General features: G+C 43.6%; 1 protein-coding gene across 2 annotated transcripts in view; it reads left to right on the forward strand.

Moving 5' to 3' along the window:
- The window catches only part of LOC140485526 (polycomb group RING finger protein 3), a 212,901-nt gene that overhangs the window by 126,338 nt on the left and 64,410 nt on the right, over nucleotides 1-22,153 (forward strand). For both annotated transcript variants that reach the window (XM_072583706.1, XM_072583708.1), the window contains 2 exons: nucleotides 7,426-7,536; nucleotides 9,689-9,777. In XM_072583706.1, coding sequence (XP_072439807.1) covers nucleotides 7,426-7,536; nucleotides 9,689-9,777 — 200 coding nt within the window. The remainder of the gene's footprint in view (nucleotides 1-7,425; nucleotides 7,537-9,688; nucleotides 9,778-22,153) is intronic.

The raw sequence follows: 22,153 nt of genomic DNA on the forward strand, positions 1-22,153 counted from the left end.
TCCATCTCTCTCTCGCTCCATCTCTCTCTCGCTCCATCTCTCTCTCCCTCCATCTCTCTCTCCCTCCATCTCTCTCTCCCTCCATCTCACTCTCCCTCCATCTCTCTCTCCCTCCATCTCTCTCTCCCTCCATCTCTCTCTCCCTCCATCTCTCTCTCCCTCCATCTCTCTCTCCCTCCATCTCTCTCTCCCTCATCTCTCTCTCCCTCACTCTCTCTCCTCATCTCTCTCTCCCTCCATCTCTCTCTCCCTCCATCTCTCTCTCACCCTCCATCTCTCTCACCTCCATCTCTCTCACCCTCCATCTCTCTCACCCTCCATCTCTCTCACCCTCCATCTCTCTCCCTCCTCTCTCTCTCCCTCCATCTCTCTCTCCTCCATCTCTCTCTCCCTCCATCTCTCTCTCCTCCATCTCTCTCTCCCTCCATCTCTCTCTCCCTCCATCTCTCTCTCCCTCCATCTCTCTCTCCCTCCATCTCTCTCTCCCTCCATCTCTCTCACCCTCCATCTCTCTCACCCTCCATCTCTCTCACCCTCCATCTCTCTCACCCTCCATCTCTCACCCTCATCTCTCTCACCCTCCATCTCTCTCACCCTCCATCTCTCTCACCCTCCATCTCTCTCACCCTCCATCTCTCTCACCCTCCATCTCTCTCACCCTCCATCTCTCTCACCCTCCATCTCTCTCACCCTCCATCTCTCTGTCTCTCGCTCTCTTTCCCTCTCTCACACTCTCTGTCTCTCGCTCTCTTTCCCTCTCTCACACTCTCTGTCTCTCGCTCTCTTTCCCTCTCTCACACTCTCTCACTCACCCTTTCTCACCCCCCTCTCCCCCCTCATCCCTCTCTCACCCTCACCCCCACTCACTCACACTCTCTCTCGCTCTCTCATGCTCACTCACTCACTCACTCACCCTCACTCACTCACTCCTCACCTCACTCACCCTCACTCACACTCTCTCTCGCTCTCTCATGCTCCCTCACTCACTCACTCTCACCTCACTCACCCTCACTCACTCTCCCTCACTGTCTCTCACCCTCTTTCACCCTTTCTCCCCCCTTCTCCCCCCCCTCGCCCCCCCTCGCCCCCCCTCGCCCCCCCTCGCCCCCCCCTTGCACCCCCCTTGCCCCCCCCCTCGCCCCCCCCTCTCGCCCCCCCCTCTCGCTCGCCCCCCCCCTCTCGCCCCCCCCCTCTCGCCCCCCCCTCTCGCCCCCCCCTCTCGCCCCCCCCCCTCTCGCCCCCCCCCCTCGCCCCCCCCCCCTCTCGCCCCCCCCCCTCTCGCCCCCCCCCCTCTCGCCCCCCCCCCCCTCGCCCCCCCCCTCTCGCCCCCCCCTCTCGCCCCCCCCCTCTCGCCCCCCCCCCTCTCGCCCCCCCCCCTCTCGCCCCCCCCCTCTCGCCCCCCCCCCTCTCGCCCCCCCCCTCTCGCCCCCTCGCCCCCCCCCTCGCTCCTCCCCCCTCGCTCCTCCCCCCTCGCTCCTCCCCCCTCGCTCCTCCCCCCTCGCTCCTCCCCCTCGCTCCTCCCCCCCCGCCCCCCCCCTCGCCCCACCCCTCGCCCCACCCCTCTCGCCCCCCCCTCGCTATCTCTCTCTCACTCACTCACTCTCTCACACTCTCTCTCTCTGACTCTCTGACTCTCTCACTCACTCACTCTCTCTCTCTGTCTCTCACTCTGTCTCTCGCTCACTCCCTCCCTCACTCTCCCTCCCTCACCCTCCCTCCCTCACTCTCCCTCCCTCACTCTCCCTCCCTCACTCTCCCTCCCTCACTCTCCCTCCCTCACTCTCCCTCCCTCACTCTCCCTCCCTCACTCTCCCTCCCTCACTCTCCCTCCCTCACTCTCCCTCCCTCACTCTCCCTCCCTCACTCTCCCTCCCTCACTCTCCCTCCCTCACTCTCCCTCCCTCACTCTCCCTCCCTCACTCTCCCTCCCTCACTCTCTCTCCCTCCCTCCCTCACCCTCCCTCACTCTCTCTCCCATGATCTTCCACTCTCACACACAAACCTTCTTCCCGGTATTTCCCACACCATGGTCGCTGCTCTTGCTAACACTTTCCCTGCACCCACTATCCCTAAACCCTGCTGCCACTCCCTGCCCCAACCTCTTCTGTGTCAGTGTAGTTGGCATTATATCTTTTTGATGTTTGAATTTCTGGCGTCATATATTGGTTCCCCTTCACCACTTAACAAAAATACATTGGTCATCACTGCGATCACATTCCACAAGCTGGAGACTCCTAACTTTGATGTTGAAGGCACAAGACTATTTGTAATTCTGAACAGCATCCTGGTTCCTGCAGTCACATCGATAGTTTGTCGTCTTCAAAATTTGTATTTGTTTTTCTCAGCTTTGTCTCAATTCAGAATACAGAGTGATGACGTACTGATGTACTTCATACTGTTCTGCATGATGATAAGTGTACATTCTACAACAACCTCATCTAATCATTGGAACAAGATTGCTTAACTGCTGAAACCAAGTGGAATAGGCTTCAGTTAAGATTAAAAACATTTTTTTGTAAGATCAGAATTGGCAAGTCTGAAATTATTGTGTTTGGCATTTATTCCATGGATCATATTTGCTGAGCTTTCTGTTGGTGTTTATTCAAGCTGATAAGAGTCTGACTTTTTATGTGCTTCAGGATGAGGTATGTTTCATCTCTAATGGCATAATTTGTATTCTGGTTTTATTTGAATGTCTGAAGTGTCTATTTATGAATATATCAGACCACTGTGAAAAACTATTTCATTGGATTAAAATGTTAAACCCAATGTGATGAGATCACTGTCTTTTATAATTCTTGATGTGCCAACTTGTCTTTTCAAGACTAAACTCCCTTGTGCAACAAATTGCTAAATGGATGCAAGTACTGCATTGCAGAGATCGTTTAGATGATCTTATGCTCACTCTCTCACTCACTCTGTCTCTAGCTCTGTCTTACTCTCTCTCTCTCTATCTCTCTCACACACACACTGAAATATTAAGGCAATGTCTGAATATATGTTGTAAAAATAGTCACAAATTACAAAGAATACATTTCTGGATGTTACTGTGAAAATCGTGATAATTACAAATTATTTTCTATCAATTTAACCTTTCGATATCATCTCTATTTTAATTTATTGTGCACGCACATGTATATAATACATCTACACATACAATTATATAATCCTTGATAACCTCAAACATTTAGAACTATGAACTCACTTGTTATGGTAACCAACATTTAAATTTTCAAATTTGACTCAACTTCTAGGTAAAAATGTGAACTGTTAATAGTTTGTAAGTTTTTGTATTGATCAGTCACAGAGGTGATTTCAAACTAAAGCTGTGCAATAAAAGGAAAAGTATGCAAATCGTGTCAACCCTCCCATACATCGATGCGCGCATACATGTGTACACCATTACTATTGGCAAGCTAGCTTGAGTTAACATTGTGAAAATTGACTCATGAGATTCATTGAAACAATTGCAGTGCTTCTCTCAAAGGTTTGTCCTGGGTAGTATTCAACATGAGGCACTTCTATCTTGTCTCTTAGAGTCACATACTAATAATTTTGCCGACATTAACTTTTGATTCTGTTTTAATTTCCTATCCTGAATGAGAGGAATATGCTGTCAACATCCAGCGAGTTAAATTGACAGTACAGAATTGGACAACAGCATATGTACATTGCAGGTTTTTGCATTTAGAAGAGAATAAGAATGCTGACTCTACCTCAGAGGCACCCTTGGTATGTACAGGTGACCCTTATTAACCCATTGTGCCAAAGGAGGTTAGAGATGCTGGAAGAAGCTACATTCAGAGAAAGTCTGAAGTTTAGCCACAGAGTCAAACAGCAAAGAACAGGCCCTTCAGCCCACCATGTCTGTGCTGACCAACGAAAACCAAACAAACTAAGCCCATTTACATGTACTTCATTTACAGCCCATTGTGAATCAGCATTTTAAGTAAACATCCAACTGCTTCTTTAGTGTCGCAGGTGTACAAACCTCCATCACCCTCTCAGGCAGCAGATTTGATATATCTCCTCTCTGGGTGGAAATTTTTTTTAAAAATTGTTTATTTATTACTTTGGTTAGGCCCTCAGCATGCAACTCTATATCTATCATATTATTCAGGTCAAATAAAAATGGAAAGAATTGCAGATGCTGTAAATCAGGAGCAGAGGCAGGGGTTGCTGGGGGTCTGAGCAGATCTGGCGGCATCTGTGAAGAAAAATCAGAATTAATGTTTCGGGTCCGGTGACCCTTCCTCTGGTTTTTCTTCATAGATGCTGCTAGACCTGCTGGGCCTTTCCAGTGGAAAATCATTGAGAATCTCTCCCAATTTCTCAGGTTCGATACTGCAGTTACATTGTTGGGGCTGTACTACAGGTCTCCCAACAGTGAGCGTGAGATAGAAGAACAAATAGGTAAACAGATTACGGAAAGATGGAGAGGCAACAGGGTGGTGGTGATAGGAGATTTTAATTTTCCCAACGTTAACTGGGATACACTTAGTGTCAGAGGTCTGGATGGGGCAGAATGAACCAGGCCAGATGGTGGAAGTTGCAGTGGGGGATTTCTTTGGGACCACAATTCTGTAAGTGTTAGAATATTTATAGATAAAGATTGGAGTAATCCTAAGGGAAGAGTACTAAACTGGGCCAAGGCCAATTATACCAAAATTTGGCAGGAGCTGGGAAATGTGGATTGGGGCAGCTATTTGAAGAGAAGTCCACTTTTGATTCGTGGGAGGCTTTCAAAAAAACGTTGAAGATAGTGCAGGATCTGCATGTCCCTTCGAAAACAAGGGATAGGAAAGGCAAGAATCGTGAACTGTGGATGACAGGAGAAATCATGCAACTAGTCAAGAGAAACAGGGAAGCATACATAAGGTCCAGGCAGCAAAGAACAGAATGGGCCTTGGAGGAATATCGAGAGAGTAGAACCAATCTTAAACAAGGAATCAAGTGGGCTAAAAGGTATCATAAAATAACTTTAGCGAACAAAATTTAGGAGAATTCCAAGGCCTTTTATTTATATACAAGAAGCAAGAGGGTAACTAGAGAAAGGGTTGGTCCACTAAAGGATAAGGAAGGAAAATTGTGTATCAAACCTGAGAAAATGGGTGAGATTCCCAATGACTACTCTGCATCAATGTTCACTGAAGAACAGGCCATGATGAATGTTGAGATGAGAGGTAGAAGTTTGATCAGTAGACATAGGGAGGGGAGATCTGTTAGGTTGGCTAAAGGATATTAAGGTGGACAAATCTCCGGAATTGGATGAGATCTATCCCATGTTGCTGAGGGAGGCGAGAGAGGAAATAGCTGGGGCCATGACAGAAATCTTTGTAGCATCCTTAAACACAGATGAAGTGCCAGAGTGCTGGAGAGTTGCTCATGTTGTTCCCCTCTACAGGAAGGATAGTTGGGATATTCCGGCTAACTACAGACCAATGAGCCTGACATCAGTGGTGGGAAAGTTGCTGGAGAAGGTACTGATGAATAGACTCTCTTTATGTTTGGAAAAGAATTGGCTTATCAGTGATGGGCAACATGGTTTTGTGCGGGAGAGATCATGCCTTACCAACTTAATAGAGTTCTTTGAGGAGGTGACCAAGTTGATAGATGAAGGAAGGGCTGTCGATGTCATATACATGGACTTCAGTAACACATTTGACAAGGTTCCCCATGGTAGACTAATGGAGAAAGTGAAGTCACATGGTGTGCAGGGTGTTCTAACTAGGTGGATAAAGAACTGGTTGAGCAACAGGAGACAGAGTCTCCAGGGAGTTTCTCAAACTGGAGAAAAGTGACCAGTGGTGTTTCACAGGGATCAGGCCACTGTTGTTTGTGATATACATAAATGATCTGGCATAGGGCATTGGTGGTCTGATCAGTAAGTTTGCAGATGCCACGAAGAGCAGCAGAAAGCAGAGGGGACTGTCAAAGAATACAGATAGACTGGAGAGTTGGGTGGAGAAGTGGCAGATGGTGTTCACTCCAGGCAAATGTGAGATGATGCATTTTGGGAGGTCTAATTCTAATGCGAATTATACAGTAAATGGAAGAGCCTTGGGAAAAGTTGATGGGCAAGAGAGATCTGGGAGTTCAGGTCCATTGTACCCTGAAGGTGGCTGCACAGGTGGATAGAGTGGTCAAGAAGGCATATGGTATGCTTGCCTTCATCGGACGGGGTATTGAGTAGAAGAGCTGGCAGGTCATGTTAAAAGTTATACAAGACTTTGGTTCAGCCACATTTAGAATACTTTGTACAGTTCTAGTTGCCACATTACCAAAAGGATGTGGACACTTTGGAGAGGGTGCAGAGAAGGTTTACGAGGATATTGCCGGTTTGGAAGGTGCTAGCTATGAAGAGAGGTTGAGTATGTTAGGATTGTTTTCATTAGAAAAAAGGAGATTGAGGGGAGGGACTTGATTGAGGTCTACAAAATCATGAAGGGTATAGACAGGGTGGATAAAGATAAGCTTTTTCCCAGGGTGAAGGAGTCAATAACGAGAGGTCACGCGTTCAAGGTAAGAGGAGAAAAGTTTAAGGGGGATAAACGCGGACAGTACTTTACACAGACGGTGCCAGCAGAGGCAGACATAGTAGATTTATTTAAGGTGTATCTGGACAGATGCATGAGTAGGTAGGGAGCAGAGGGATACAGATCCTTAGGAATTGACCGATAGGTTTAGACAGTGAATTTGGATCGGCACAGGCTTGGAGGGCTGAAGGGCCAGTTCCTGGGCTGTAAATTTTCTTTGTTCAAATAAACCTATTGGACTATAACCTGGTGTTGTTTATTTCTGATTTTGATCATTTCACCTCAGATAATGCTGAGGCTATGACGTTAGTTTTGGATTACTGGAGCAAAGAACTTTCTTTAGTCAGGTCAGCCTCCATTTTACATTCAGCTTATGACTTAGTATAAAAATTGGACGTAAATTTCCAGAAAAATTAACATCAACCTGAAATTAAACTCTTATGATCTGAAAGAATGTAACTCTAGCAATTTATTATGAATATCGAAAGAATCAGGAAGTATCCTTATGGTTCTTTAATCTCCTGCCTGTTCCAGTATTGAATAGAATGCTCATTCTTCACAAACACTCCTTGCAAACCCTGCATGATGCAAGTGACAGGATAGTGGTATAGCTACAAATCTTATGGGTGTATTTTATTCAGTTCACCTGACTGTTTGGAGGTCTTTTGCAGTTTTAAATGTTCTTCAGTTTTTCATGACAAGTTGCAAAAATGTTTAGTTTCTCTTTAATTTTTTTGTCATGAAATAGTTTTTACTGCAAATTAACTTAGCATTATATATACTTTGTATGTAATATATCAAAAGAAATTCTTGCATTATACAGGAAAATAGCAGTCATAGTATTTTAATAATCAAGTTTGTTTACATACTAATAATTTGTTATTTACAGCGGAGTTAAAAAAGCAAAAAGACTTTTATCAGAAACTTGGCCTTGAAATGCCTGGCGAGGTCAAAGGTGAGACGTGCACAGCTAAACAACAATTCGACCCTCTCCATGATGGTTAGTCACTTTTCTGTTGCGCCATTTCTGCCAAATGACATTTTCTTACTCAGCACTGGGAAAGTTTTGCTTACTTGGTGCTACTCTGTTTTTCAGCTTAATTTTGTCTGTGCTCTCTCTTGTAACTTAAACTCTTACTTATGGAATAATCTTTGATTGAGGAATTAAGCAAAAGGAAGGGGACTTTCATAAAGACCATCTGCCATTGAGGCAGGCTGGGAAGCTAGAGTTGCTTTGTGCAATGACTAACCTCTCGAAGCACTTCATATTTATGAAGGTCAGAGCCACCGGGTCGTAGTCATTGAGACACGTTGCATGTGTATTCTTTGGTACCAGGATGATGGTGGCCTTCTTGAAGCAGGTAGGGACTTCAGATTGTAGCAAGGAGAGATTAAAGCTATCCTGAAATACTCCGCCAGTTGATCCACACTGGGTCTGAGTGCACGGGAGCTGCACCTGGGCCAGTCACTTTCCTTCACTTTTATGTTGGCCAACCTGATGTCTGCAGTGGTGACTGAGGTTCATCCAAGGCTTGGGGGCAGATGACACCATTGCACTGACCTTCTGTTCGAACCAGGTGTAAAATACATTGATGGCATCAGAGAAGAATGTGTTTTTGTTTGCTATTTTGTTCTGTTTCATTTTGTAACCTGTTATGTCGTGTCGACCTTGCCACAGACAGTGGGTGTCCATGTGGTTAGTTTAGGTCTCTTATTTAGTCTAACTTAGTCTCTAACTTATTGGCAAGATTGGAATTAAATGTAGACCTTTGATGCAAGAGCGGTTACTATATCAACTCGGAAGGCTGTTAGTCTTCGTAATAGCATTTGAGAACTTTAAAGTATAAAGGCAAAGCTACAAATAAGACACACCCTAAAAACGCTTGTGGTGTTATACACTAAAGTACTTAGCTTTAGCACAAAAGTGAAGGCTGACCCTCCAGTACATTATTGAGAGAATGCAATACTGGTGGAGATACTGTCTATTGACTGTGATATTAATGCATCACAACATTTTGAATGAGAACAAGGGAATTATCCATGATGCCCTGGCCAATATATTTTTATTGAATCAAAGTCATAGGTTATTTGATCGTTATCACACTGGTGATTTTGGGACCTTGTGAATATATTGGCTGCCACATTTCTAATATTGCAGCAAACCCTGCATTGACTGTAATGTAGTTTGGTATATTCTGAGGCCATAATCTTTTTTCTATGAAAATACAAGTCTGTCTTTCTGATGATTGATCCTCTTACTGTTATAGAAGCAAAAGGGTAGACTCTGAGGACATTCTGTGCCATTTCAGTCAGGCTAGCAGTTCCTGCACCTATAATTGTCAGGTGGAATTGCAGTTTCATTTTATTTTGTTTAAATAATGTTTTAAAAATATGCTCACTTTCTTTGAGTTCGGTTGCATGTGTACAGTACTACTCCATGTAACTTGGAGTTGTGGGTAGATGTTCCTTTGTTGAAAATCATCTCATGTTCAGATATGCAGTAAGAGGTGGTCAAGATGGACAGCAGCAACAGTTCAAGACTACTTTGACAGAACCTCCCAAATGTGTAACCTCTATCACCAACAAGGGCAGTAGGCACATGGGAACATCTCAACCTGCTACTTTCCCTCAAGTTGCACACAGATCTGACTTGCAGATAGATAAGATCAATGCTTCATCACTAGGTTAAACTTCTAGTTTCCCCTCCCTTGGAGCACTGAAGATGTGTATTTATCACAATGATTACAACAAATTAAGATGCTCCCCATCCCTTTCTCAAGAACAGTTCCGGATAAACTAGATTTTGGTCTTGACTGCATCTTATGAATGAATAGAAAAACACAATCAGATCAGCTGTCTCTACAGAAAGGACAATGATGGTTTAGAGCATTATAGGACCAAATTAAGAAAATCTGGTATTTGGGAATGCTAGTTTGAGCAGTTGGATGTGTTTTACCTTCAAATTGATTAGTCCAGTCAAAGAAATTGCAGCTTGGCAAAAAGCTTATTTATGATCAACATAACATTGCTATGTTGTTGAGTTTTGTTTATATTGAACAGTTGCTGTAGACCTGTGTAGATTAAGACTCTTCTGCTTTCCCCTGTGGATAATTTGCTAAGTTAATCCTGTTGATTTGCTTTATTTTCATCAGGCGAAACAAAGCCAGAAGATGAGTCAAATAAACAGAAAACTGAGGATAAGCCAGAGGAAGAACATGACTATCACAGGAATGATGAACAGGTAGCTGTTCAATAATCTTTTCCCCATCATATGTAATTTGTATGTAAACATGGCAATATAAACACGCCGAGTGTGTGGTGCTGGAAAAGCACAGCAGGTCAGGCCGCATCTGAGAAGCAGGAGAATCGGCGTTTCGGGCATAAGCCCTTCATCAGGATTCCTGCTGTGCTTTTCCAGCACCACACTCTCGACTCTGATCTCCAGCATCTGCAGACCTTACTTTCTCCAATATAAACACGCCATTGTGTTACAGTGCTGTGTGCAATTCAAAGAAGTTCATTTTACTTGTTGCCTTGCCACACATTTGTGAAACTTCCTGTTTCCCCTTGTGCCCTCTCCGAGCTTATCTTGTTCACAAGACCCATTTCTTACTTTTATTTTTACCCTATTCCCACCAAATTAACCAACTCCCCTTTCTGGTGCCATGCTGACTGATATTTGTGAAGTTGCACCCACCTGATTTAATTCTCATCTATCTAGTTGAAGCTGGACAATCTCCTGCTGCAGCATCTTTCCCATGCATATGTCAGGATCTCTGGAGTCCTCCAAGAATCTGATCCCGTCCCTGTCCATTTATTGTGTCAACGTTTTGGGTCGGAGCTCTTCATCAGGAATGATGCCTCATTCCCGATGAAGGGCTGTGGCCCGAAACGTCAATTCTCCTGCTCCTTGGATGCTTCTTGACCTGCTGTGCTTTTCCAGCAACACACTCTCAACTCTGATCTCCAGCATCTGCAGACCTCACTGTCTCCTATCCATTTATTATTTACATGTGAGACATGCACTGAGCAAGCCTTGTTCCTTAGGAATGGATCCACCACACCCATTGCCTGTGCAAACTGGGGTCAAACAAGGTGGTGACTTTGTATCAATGTTCTTCTCCATCTTGCGCATCATAACACATCACCCAGTTTCCATGAAACCTGCTGAAGTGGAGCTTTTCAACACGGTGAGTGAGAAACTAATAACTTGTCTGCAGTCCAACACCTGGATCGCCCCAATTTTAGTCAATGTGCTGCAGTAAGCTGATGATGCTGGTGTATAGACACACTGAGGCCAAGCCTCAAATAATCATTCACACATTCCCAAGAGGCATCTGAGAATTTGGACTGAATGTAGGCTGAATGTAGTTGAAGTAGTTTATGTGGATTTCACCAAAGTCTTTGATAAGGTTCCACATGGGAAACTGATAAAGAAAAAATAAAATAATATGGGATCCAAGTTAATTTGGAAAATTAGGTCCAAAATTGGCATAGAACCAGGAGACAAAGGGTGGTGGTAGAAGGCTGTTTGTGTGACCAGACAGCACAGGAATCAGTGCTGAACCTTTCATTATTTGTGATATGTATAAATGATATAGATGGGAATGTGGCAGGGGATGATACCTAAATGTGGATGACACAGACATTTGGCTGGGTGTTTGACAGTAAGAAGGTCTTGGAGGATATATACAGACTGATCAATCTTCCATTGATCAGTGGCAAATGGTATTTAACCCTGATAAGTATGAGGTAATACACTTTGGAAGAACTGACAAGAAAAGGGAATACTAGCAGGATACCAGAAAGCTCAGAAGACAAGAGGGATGGGCGGCACGGTGGCACAGTGGTTAGCACTGCTGCCTCACAGCGCCGGAGACCCGGGTTCATTTCCCGCCTCAGGCGACTGACTGTGTGGAGTTTGCACGTTCTCCCCGTGTCTGCGTGGGTTTCCTCCGGGTGCTCCGGTTTCCTCCCACAGTCCAAAGATGTGCAGGTCAGGTGAATTGGCCATGCTAAAATTGCCCATAGTGTTAGGTAAGGGGTAGATATACAGTAGGGGTATGGGTGGGTTACGCTTCGGCGGGGCGGTGTGCACTTGTTGGGCCGAAGGGCCTGTTTCCACACTGTAAGTAATCTAATCTAATCTTTAGGGTGTTTGTCCATAGATCACTGAAGTAGCAGGGCAGGTTAATACAGTAGTGAAGTATACAAAATACCTGCCTTTCTCAATCGAGGCAGACATAATGAGAGCAGAGAGGTTATGTTGGAGCTGTACAAAACTTTGTTTAGACCTCAGCTGGAATATTGTGCACAGATTATAGGAAGGATATGATTGCACTGAAGAGGCTGCAGAGACGATTCACCAGAATGTTGCCTGGGGTGGAATAGTTTAAGAAGGGAGGCTGGATCAGCTCAGATTGTTTGCTTTGGAGTAGTGAAGGTTGAAGGGTGACTTGATAAAGGTGTATAATTTGATGAGCATGGATTGGCTGGATAGAAAGCAGCTGTTCCCCCTGAGTTGAAGAGTCAATAACAAGGGGGCATAATTTTACAGTGAAAAGCAAGAGATTTTAAGGGGATTTGCAGAATAAGATTTTTACCCAAAGTGTGATTGGGGTCTGGAATGCACTGCCCAGAGGCAGTTGAAGCAGGTAACCTCACAACTTCTTAAAATATATTTTGATGAGCATTTGATATTCAGCTATGGGCCGTGTGCTGGAAAGTGGGACTAGTGTAACTTTGGTGGTATAGACTTGATGGGCTGAAGGACCTCCTCTGTACTGTATGATTTTAGAAAGAAAACAAAGATTCTCTCCACCTGTCTACTCCTGCTGCCCCAAATGTCCCCTGATTATCGAGATCCACAGTGAACCGCTAGACAATGTGGATCAATTCTCATCCCTTTGGATCCTTCTCTCAATGGTAGCATATATCAACGATGAAATCCAACATTACCTCCAGAGTGCCAGTGCAGCTGTTGGCCATCTGAGGAATAAAGTGTTTGATGACAGATGCCTCAAACTAGCAGCAGTTACTAGGAGAACAGAGAACGTGCTTTAGGGAGTTTCACAAAGCCTCTATGAGAAACATCCCTGTAGGTTTGTGGGAGTCTGTTGCTCAATACCACCCAAACAGGAGAAGAGCCTGCGCAGGTGCCAATCATCAATAACACTTGTGACAACCAGATGGAGGCAAAGAGCACAAGGAGTGTGCACAAAGTTGAACATCCTACTGTCCTGCCTATCCACTGCACCTACCCACTTATCGCAAAGTGTGAGGATCCAGCAGTGGACTGTAGAGTCACCTCAGAACCCACAACTCTGAAGTGGAAGAAAGTCAGCCTCAATCCTTTGAAGGATTGCTTGAGAAGGCTAAAAAAGAATAATTGTTTGCATGGTATGCCTCTGACGTGATCTGAAAACGTGATATCTGATATCACGTACACTAAATACCCAGGACTTCATCATGACCTCTGTCACCCACTCCATTGCCTGTGTTGTCACATGGTTTATCCTACATCCAGTCATGAATGAGGTGAAATATCCTCCAATTAAATGTTAGAAAGACTAAAGCTACTTTCTTTGGTGCTTTTCCACTTCACTTTCACAAGCTCTGGTTCCCTAACCACTGATACAATTTCTGTTTTGGTCACTGCTTGAGACGAATGTAAACTGTTATGCTCTGACCTCGAATTCAATTTCCAACAGCATACCTCTAAGGCCAATGAAATTCCAGTTCTGTACAACTGACTGTGCCCCCTGCTGCCTAAGTTGATGTGCAGCTGAAACTTGGGATCTTGACTATTCCAAAGCACTAATGACCAGCTTCATATCCCTCACACAATCCCACACAGCTGAAATGAACAGATTTGCCTCATGAGAAAGGCTAGGTAGGCTAGGCCTGTATCCTTGTGAGTTTAGAAGAGTCAGAGGTGTCTTAATTAAAACATGTAAGATCATGAGTGGGCTTAACCAGGTGGAAATTGAAAGCATGTTTCCTCTTGTCAGAACATCAAGAACTAGGGGTCATAGTTTAAAGATATGAGGGAGCACCCATTTAAAACAAGAGATAAGGAAACATTCTTTAAATTTCAGAGGTTTGGGAGTTTTTGGAATGCCCTTCCTCAAAGACTGAATGAAATAACTTCAAATATTTTTAAGGCAGAGGGTAGATTGGCAATCAAAAATCTAAGGGGTGATAGATTATTGGGGAAATGCAGGAATGGTAGAGTTGAAGTCAAAATTGGATCAGCCATGATCTTCTTTGGATGGTGGACCAGGCTCTAAGGGTCAAGCAGCCTATTCTTGTTCTTTGTTCATATATTTGTACAAGCTGAGCTCTCTCAAACCTCAGCTACTCTATTGTAACCTGCACTATGTCCTGTTCACCTATGACTTCCTTCGTTTTCAGATTCTCTCAACCAGATCTTTTATTTTTCTTTGATATTAAATTTTCCGCATTTCGTTCTCTCTGCTTTTGTGCTTCCTTTTGTTTGTTTATGGAAACACCATATTGCTTGTTTTATCTACTCAGGTTTCAGATGCCCTGTTTCCCCTTCTACAAAGATTGGCAGTTTTTCCAATCTTAAAAGGAGAAACTGCAGCGATAGGAAAAGTATTGGGTATATGTGGATGTAAGTTTGCTCACTGAGCTGGGTATATCTTCCAAAATTTCTTTGATTCTCCAAAAAAGTCCCAGTTTATCACAAAACGGATGTAAGTTGAATCAGGAGCTGAAATTGGCCTGTCGCAAAGATGTTACTACAGTTGTTATGGGGGATTTCAACATGCAGGTAGACTGGGAGAATCAGGATGGTATTGGACCTCAAGAAAGAGACTTTGTGGAGAGCCTCAGAGATGGATTCTTAGAGCAGCTGGTGCTGGAGCCGACCAGGGAGAAGGCAATTCTGGATCTGGTATTGTGTAACGAACCAGAATTGGCCAGAGACCTCAAAGTGAAGGAGCCATTGGGAAGTAGTGACCATAATACATTAAAAGCTTCAATCTGCAATTTGAGAGGGAGAGGGTACAGTCGGAAGTGACAGTACTTCTGTTGAATAAAGGGAATTAGGGAGCTATGAGGGAGGAGCTGGCCAAAGTTCAATGGTGCAATACCTTAGCAGGGATGACCGTGGAGGAACAATGGCGGATATTTCTGTGTATAATGCAAAAGTTGCAGAATCAGTTCATTCCTAAGAGGAAGAAAGATCCCAGGAGGAGGCATGGGTGGCCGTGGCTGACGAGGGAAGTTAAGAAACATATAAAGTTAAAAGAGAAAAAGTATAACATAGCAAAGATAAGTGGGAAAACTGAGGACTGGGAAGCTTTTAAAGAGCAACAGAGGATTACTAAGAAGGAAATACGCAGAGTAAAAATGAGGTACGAAGGTAAACTGGCCAATAATATAAAGGAGGATAGTAAAAGCTTTTTTAGGTATGTGCAAGGCAAAAAAATGGTTAGAACTAAAATTGGGCCCTTGAAGACAGAAACAGTGGAATATATTACGGGGAACAAAGAAATGGCAGAAGAATTAAATGGGTACTTCAGACCTGTGTTCACTGGGGAAGACACAAGCAATCTCCCTGAGGTAACAGTGGCTGAAGGACCTGAACTTAAGGGAATTTAAATTTGCCAGGATTTGGTGTTGGAGAGACTGTTGGGTCTGAAGGTTGATAAGTCTCCAGGGCCTGATGGTCTACATCCCAGGGTACTGAAGGAGGTGGCTCAGGTAATCGTGGATGCGTTGGTGATTATTTTCCAGAGTTCGATAGATTCGGGGTCGGTTCCTGCGGATTGGAGGGTGGCTAATGTTATACCACTTTTTAAGAAAGGTGAGGAGAGAAAGCAGGAAATTATAGACCAGTTAGTCTGACCTCAGTGGTGGGAAAGATGCTGGAGTCTATTATGAAGGATGAAATTACAGCACATCTGCATAGTAGTAACAGGATAGGTCAGAGTCAGCATGGATTTATGAAGGGGAAATCATGCTTGACTAATCTTCTGGAATTTTTTGAGGATGTAATTCTGAAGATGGATAAGGGAGATCCAGTAGATGTAGTGTACCTGGACTTTCAAAAAGCTTTTGATAAAGTCCCACATAGGAGGTTGGTGAGAAAATTAGGGCACACGGTATTGGGGGCAAAGTACTAACTTGGATTGAAAGTTGGTTGGCTGACAGGAAACAAAGAGGAGTGATAAACGGCTCCATTTCGGAATGGCAGGCAGGGACCAGTGGGGTACCGCAGGGATCCGTGCTGGGACCGCAGCTTTTTACAATATATATTAATGATATAGAAGATGGTATTAGTAATAACATTAGCAAATTTGCTGATGATACTAAGCTGGGTGGCAGGGTGAAATGTGATGAGGATGTTAGGAGATTACAGGGTGACCTGGACAAGTTAGGTGAGTGGGCAGATGCAGTTTAATGTAGATAAATGTATGGTTATCCACTTTGGTGGCAATAACAGGAAGGCAGATTACTACCTCAATGGAATCAATTTAGGTAAAGGGGCAGTACAAAGAGATCTGGGTGTTCTTGTACACCAGTCAATGGAGGTAAACATGCAGGTACAGCAGGTAGTGAAGAAGGCTAATAGCATGCTGGCCTTCATAACAAGAGGGATTGAGTACAGAAGCAAAAAGGTTCTTCTGCAGCTATACAGGGCCCTGGTGAGACCACACCTGGAGTACTGTGTGCAGTTCTGGTCTCCAAATTTGAGGAAAGACATTCTGGCTATTGAGGGAGTACAGCGTAGGTTCACGAGGTCAATTCCTGGAATGGCTCTGCCTTATCTCCATAACCCTTGACTCCACTATCTTTAAGAGCTCTATCCAATTCTTTCTTAAATGAATCCAGTGACTGGGCCTCCACTGCCCTCTGGGGCAGAGCATTCCACACAGCCACCACTCTCTGGGTGAAGACGTTTCTCCTCATCTCTGTCCTAAATGGTCTACCCCGTATTTTTTTTTAGCTGTGTCCTCTGGTTCGGCACTCACCCATCAGCGGAAACATGTTTCCTGCTGCCAGAGTGTCCAATCCTTTAATAATCTTATGTCTCAATCAGATCCCCTCTCAGTCTTACATATAGAAGTAACAGAGTTGTTGTCATGGGTACTTTGACTTCCCTTATATTGATTGGAATCGACGGAGTTCAAATAGTTTGGATGGAGCTGTTTTTATCAGGCAAGTCCATTAAGGATTCCTGATGCAATATGTAGATAGGCGGACTAGAAGGGAGGCTATATTGGATTTGGTGCTTGGCAAAGAACCAGACCAAGTGTCAGAACTCTTGGAGGGAGAGCATTTTTGTGATAGTTATCACAACTCCCTCATCTTTACTATACTCATGGAGAGGGATAGGAGCAGACAGTATGGGAAAATATTTAATTGGGGGAGAGGGAATTACAATGCTATTAGACAGGAACTGGGTGTCTAGATTTGTAACAGATGTTCTCAGGGAAATGCACAACAGAAATATGGAGGTTGTTTAGGAAGTACCTACTGATAGTGCCGGACAGGTTTATCCCACTGAGGCAAGGAAGGGATGGGAGATTAAAAGAACCTTGGGTGACAAAGGATGTGGAACACCTAGTCAAGAGAAAGAAGGACAATTACTTAAGGTTGAGGAGGTAAGGATCAGACAGGGCTTTAGAGTGTTACAAGATAGTGAGGAAGGAACTGAAGAATGGACTTAGGGAGAGCTAGAGGGGGGCATGATAAAGCTTTAGTGGGTAGAATTAAGGAAAACTTCAGGTATTCTACACTTAAGTGAGGAGTAAGAGGATGGCCAGAGTGAGGGTAGGGCTGATCAGGGATAGTGGAGAGAATTGTGCCTGGAGTTGGAGGAAGTAGGGGAGGTCCTTAATGAATATTTTGCTTCAGTTTTCAGTACTGAGAGGAACCTTGATGTTTCTGAGGACAGTGTGAAACAGACTGATATGCTAGAACAGGTTGATGTGCTGAAAATTTTAAAAACATACGGATAGATAAATACCCTGGGCCAGATGGTATATACCCAAGGTTGCAGGAAGCGAGGGAAGAGATTGTTGCGCCTTTGCCGATGATCTTTGCATCTTCACTTTCCACTGGAGCAGTGCCACATAATTGGAGGGTGGCAAATGTGATTCCCTTTTTCAAGAAAGGGAATAGGGATAATCCTGGGAATTACAGTCAGTCTTATATCAGTGGTGTGCAAAATATTGGAGAGGATTCTGAGAGACAAGATTTATGATTACTTGGAAAACCATAGTTTGATTAGAGCTAGTCAGCATGCTTTGTGAGGGACTGGTCATGCCTCACAAACCTTATTGAACTCTTTGAGGATGTGACAAAACATTTGATGGAGGTAGAGCAATGGATATGGTGTACATGGACTTTAGCAAATCTTTTGATAAGGCTCCCCATGGTAGGTTCGTTCAGAAAGTAAGGAGGCATGGGATACAGAGAAACCCTGTCTGTCTAGGTACAGAATTGGCTGGCCCATAGATGACAGAGAGTGGTGGCAGATGGAAAGTATTCAGCCTGGAACTCGGTGACCAGTGATATTCCGCAGTGATCGATTCTGGGACCTCTGCTCTTTGTGATTTTCATAAATTATTTGGATGAGAAATTGCAAGGATGGGTCAGTAAGTTTGCCATTGACACAAAGTTGGTGGAGTTGTGGATAGTGTGGAGGGCTCTTGCAGGTTGCAACGAACATTGACAGGATGCAGAACTGGACTGATTAAATGCAGCTGGAGTTCAACGTGGAAAAGTGTGAAGTCATTCACTTTGGAAGGTTGCATGTGAATGTAGAATACAGGCTTAAAGGCAGGATTCTTGGCAGTATGGAGGAACAGAGGGACCTTGGGATTCATGTCCATAGATCCTTTAAAGTTGCCACCCAGGTTGATAGGGTTGTTAAGAAAGCGTATGGTGTGTTGGCTTTCATTAGCAGGGGGATTGAGTTTAAGAGCCACAAGGTTATGCTGCACCTCTACAAAGTCCTAGTTAGACCACACTTGGAATATTGCATTCAGTTCTGGTTGCCTCATTATAGGAAAGATGTGGAAGCTTTAGAAAGGGTACAAAGGAGATTTACCAGGATGCTGGCTGGACTGGAGGGTATGTCTTATGAATAAAGGTTGAGGGTGCTAGGACTTTTTTCATTGGAGCAAAGAAGGATGAGAGATGACTTGATAGAGGTGTACAAGATGTTGAGAGGCAAAGATAGAGTGGACAGCCAAAGACGTTTTCCCATGCGGAAATGTCTATCAGGAGGGGGCGTAATTTTAAGCTAACTGGAGGAAGGTTTTGGGGGAGATGTCAAAGGTCGGTTCTTTACACAAAGCAGGTCATCCACTTGTCTGGTTGGTTAAAGCTCCAACAACACACAAGAAGCTCCATATTGTCATGGATAAAGCAGCTTTCTTCATTGGAACCCCAATTACTACCTTCAACTTTGACTCCCACCTCCATCAATGCACTGGCAGCATAAGTGTATCATATATAAGATGCACTGCAGTATTTTACCAAGGCTTCTTTAGCAGTAGCTTGCAAGCCTTCACTCTTGTCAGCCCAGAAGTCTAAGGGCAGTAGGTACATGGGAACAAGTTCTTCTCCAAGCTACATAGCAGCCTGTCTTGGAACTATATTATCATTCCAACATTCCATCATTCCACTGAGGCAAAACATTGGAAGAGCTTCTGTAACTGTACTTGGGGTGTACCTAATCTACATGGAATGCAGCAGTTCACAGAGGCAACTAACCATCATCTTCTGCATGCTTCTTGACAATGGGCACTAAGTGCTGACCCAGTCGGTGTAGCCCACCTCCCATGATTGAATAAAAAGAACTGGTTCCTCTTAAACCATGAAGTGTTTTAATTGAGATTGATTTCATAATTCATCCCTCAAATCGTTTGCTTCAATAAGTCAATATTGGGCCTATGACATTATGTAGGAGAAATATCGAAGGATAAGAATGTGAAGGATCTGGAGTAGAAGATGAGGACCAAAGGAACCCGTAATATAGTTCTGGAAGGTAGGGGATATGGTTGGAGTAACAATGAAAGACATGGTCTCAAATTGAGGATCCTGAAAACTACAGTTGAGAATCTTCAGTTGAGGCTATTAGCTGACTTACTGGAAGCTCTAGTATGGAAAGTAGAATCAGTTACCAACTTGAAGCATTGAATCTGTATCTTTCAATACACATGTTGCATGGTGTACTTGACATTTCCATATTTTTTGTTTATATGGACGATTGCTATTATTCTTTGCAGCCAAAATCCTGAGCCTCGAAGACTGTGACAGTTAAGGACATTTCATTGGGGTTGGAGATGAGTGTTGTCAAGCAGTTTATTGGCAAGTTGGTTTTCTCCAGCGCTGTTAGTTACTGCATTCATCACTTTGGCAGTGAATAGGAGGTGACTGTAATTGGGCATTGTTAAATTTTTCTGGATATTAATATTCTCTTCATTGTCGGTTTTATATCTGCCACAACAGATCCAGAATGGCCTAACTGTGAGATTACTAGTTATGGTGCACATATCCTTGGTATTGCAATTAGGGTCATAGCATAACTCATCATCATCTCTATATATAATGCGCTCAGCTGCTTTTTCCAACCATTATTGATGTTTTGCCAACTTTGGAGCTGCCTGATAAAACTATCGTCCATTTCCCTTGCCATTAATGGAAGATCCCTGTCTTAGTGCCCATTCTGCTATTTGATCAGGGTCTCAGGGTCTGTCTCTGCTCAAACTTGCATTTCTGTGCCTTTGCTACTGAATATTTCTCCGATATTTATTGTTCAGTTCTCCAGAGACACTTTCTCAAAGTGTTTATTCAATTATGTAAGATTTCAAAGTGCAATTCAATGATGTAAGATTTCAAAACTGTGGGAATTTTCTACCACAACTATATTATGAGTGTATCAGTTCTTAGACTCTGCACTGAAGTGGACATTACTGTTTCTCAGCAATGGTATTATTTGAGATGTTTACTGAAAATCTGGTTTATGGAAAAGTAAAAAAATGTTTATCATTTCAGGACTTCAAATACAAGGTTTGTTACTTTTGCAAACAGTATCAACCTGATGTTTTAATTTTGAAATGGAATAAAGGTCCTAAATGCCTCTAAATTGACAACTAAATGGAATGTGTACTTCGAAAATAAGCATCCACGAGCTCTTCATTCACAATATGTAATTACATGGTTTAGAAAAAATTTCAATTTTATTTTAAGTTTATGAAATCCTCACTATTTAAATAAACTAGCTTACCTTGCTTACAAATGTATATTGAGTTTATGTAAATTTGAAATCAATTGATTGAAAAATATCAAAAAGAGCGTTGGTTTCCTATTCTAAACAGGTCTATCGCTCCTCTCTTGCTTTCAATTTGCATAGTGCTGCACCAGTGCAATTTCACTAGTTTTGTGTTAACGCGATTAAGAATGTTTGGTATTAGAAGGGGAGCGATGTTTAGTGGTCCAAGATGAGCTCTTATTCTTGTTGCTGCAAAGAATATGGGAAGCTTTACTCTGCACATTATTGTGCTTCATTTGGTCTGAGATAGCTTAATGCTGACCATGACCACGAATGCTTTGTTATGGCAGACAATCAAATCAAATCAAATCAGCCTCCCTATCTCTGTAGAACATAGCAATTACAGCGCAGTACAGGCCCTTTGGCCTTTGGTGTTGTGCCAACCTGTGAAACCAAACCGAAGCCCATCTATCCTTCATTTTCATCCATATATTTATCCAGTGACCATTTAAATGCCCTTAAAGTTGGTGAGTCTATTACTATTGCAGGCAGTGCGTTCCACGCACCTCCTACTCTGAGGGAAAAAGAATTACCTCTGACATCTGTCCTATAGCTATCCCCCCTCAATTTAAAGCTATGTGCCCTTGTGCTAGCCATCACTATCTGAGGAAAAAAGCTCTCACTGTCCACCCTATCTAACCGCCTGATTACCTTGTATGTCTCTATTAAGTCATCTCTTAGGAGAAATCGAGGACTGCAGGTGCTGGAGATCAGAGTCGAGAGTGTGGTGCTGGAAAAATACAATCAGTCAGGCAGCATCTGAGCAGCAAGAAAATTGACGTTTCGGGCATAAGCCCTTCATCAGGAAGTCACCACTCAACCTCCTTCTCTCTAATGAAAACAACCTCAAGTCTCTCAGCCTTTCCTCATAAGACCTTCCCTTCATACCAGGCAACATCCTAGTAAATCTCCTCTGAACCATTTCCAAAGCTTCCACATCCTTCCTATAATGTGGCAACCAGAAAAGTATGCAATACTCCCAAGTGCGGCTGCGTCAGAGTTTTGTCCAGCTGCATCTTGACCTCATGGCTCCGAAACTCGATCCCTCTACCAATAAAAGCTAATATACCATATGCCTTCTTAACCCTATCAAGCTGGGTGGCAACTTTCAGGGATCTATGTGCATGGACATCGAGATCTCTGTGCTCATCCACACTACCGAGAATCTTACCATTAGTCCAGTACTCTGTATTCCTGTTGCTCCTTCAAAGTGAGTCACCTCACACTTTTCCGCATGAAACTTTGCCACCTCTCAGCCCAGTTCTGCAGGTTATCCATGTCACTGTGTTACCTGAACATCTTT

The sequence above is a fragment of the Chiloscyllium punctatum genome, chromosome 14 (genome assembly GCF_047496795.1).
Source record: "Chiloscyllium punctatum isolate Juve2018m chromosome 14, sChiPun1.3, whole genome shotgun sequence".
Taxonomy (NCBI): domain Eukaryota; kingdom Metazoa; phylum Chordata; class Chondrichthyes; order Orectolobiformes; family Hemiscylliidae; genus Chiloscyllium; species Chiloscyllium punctatum.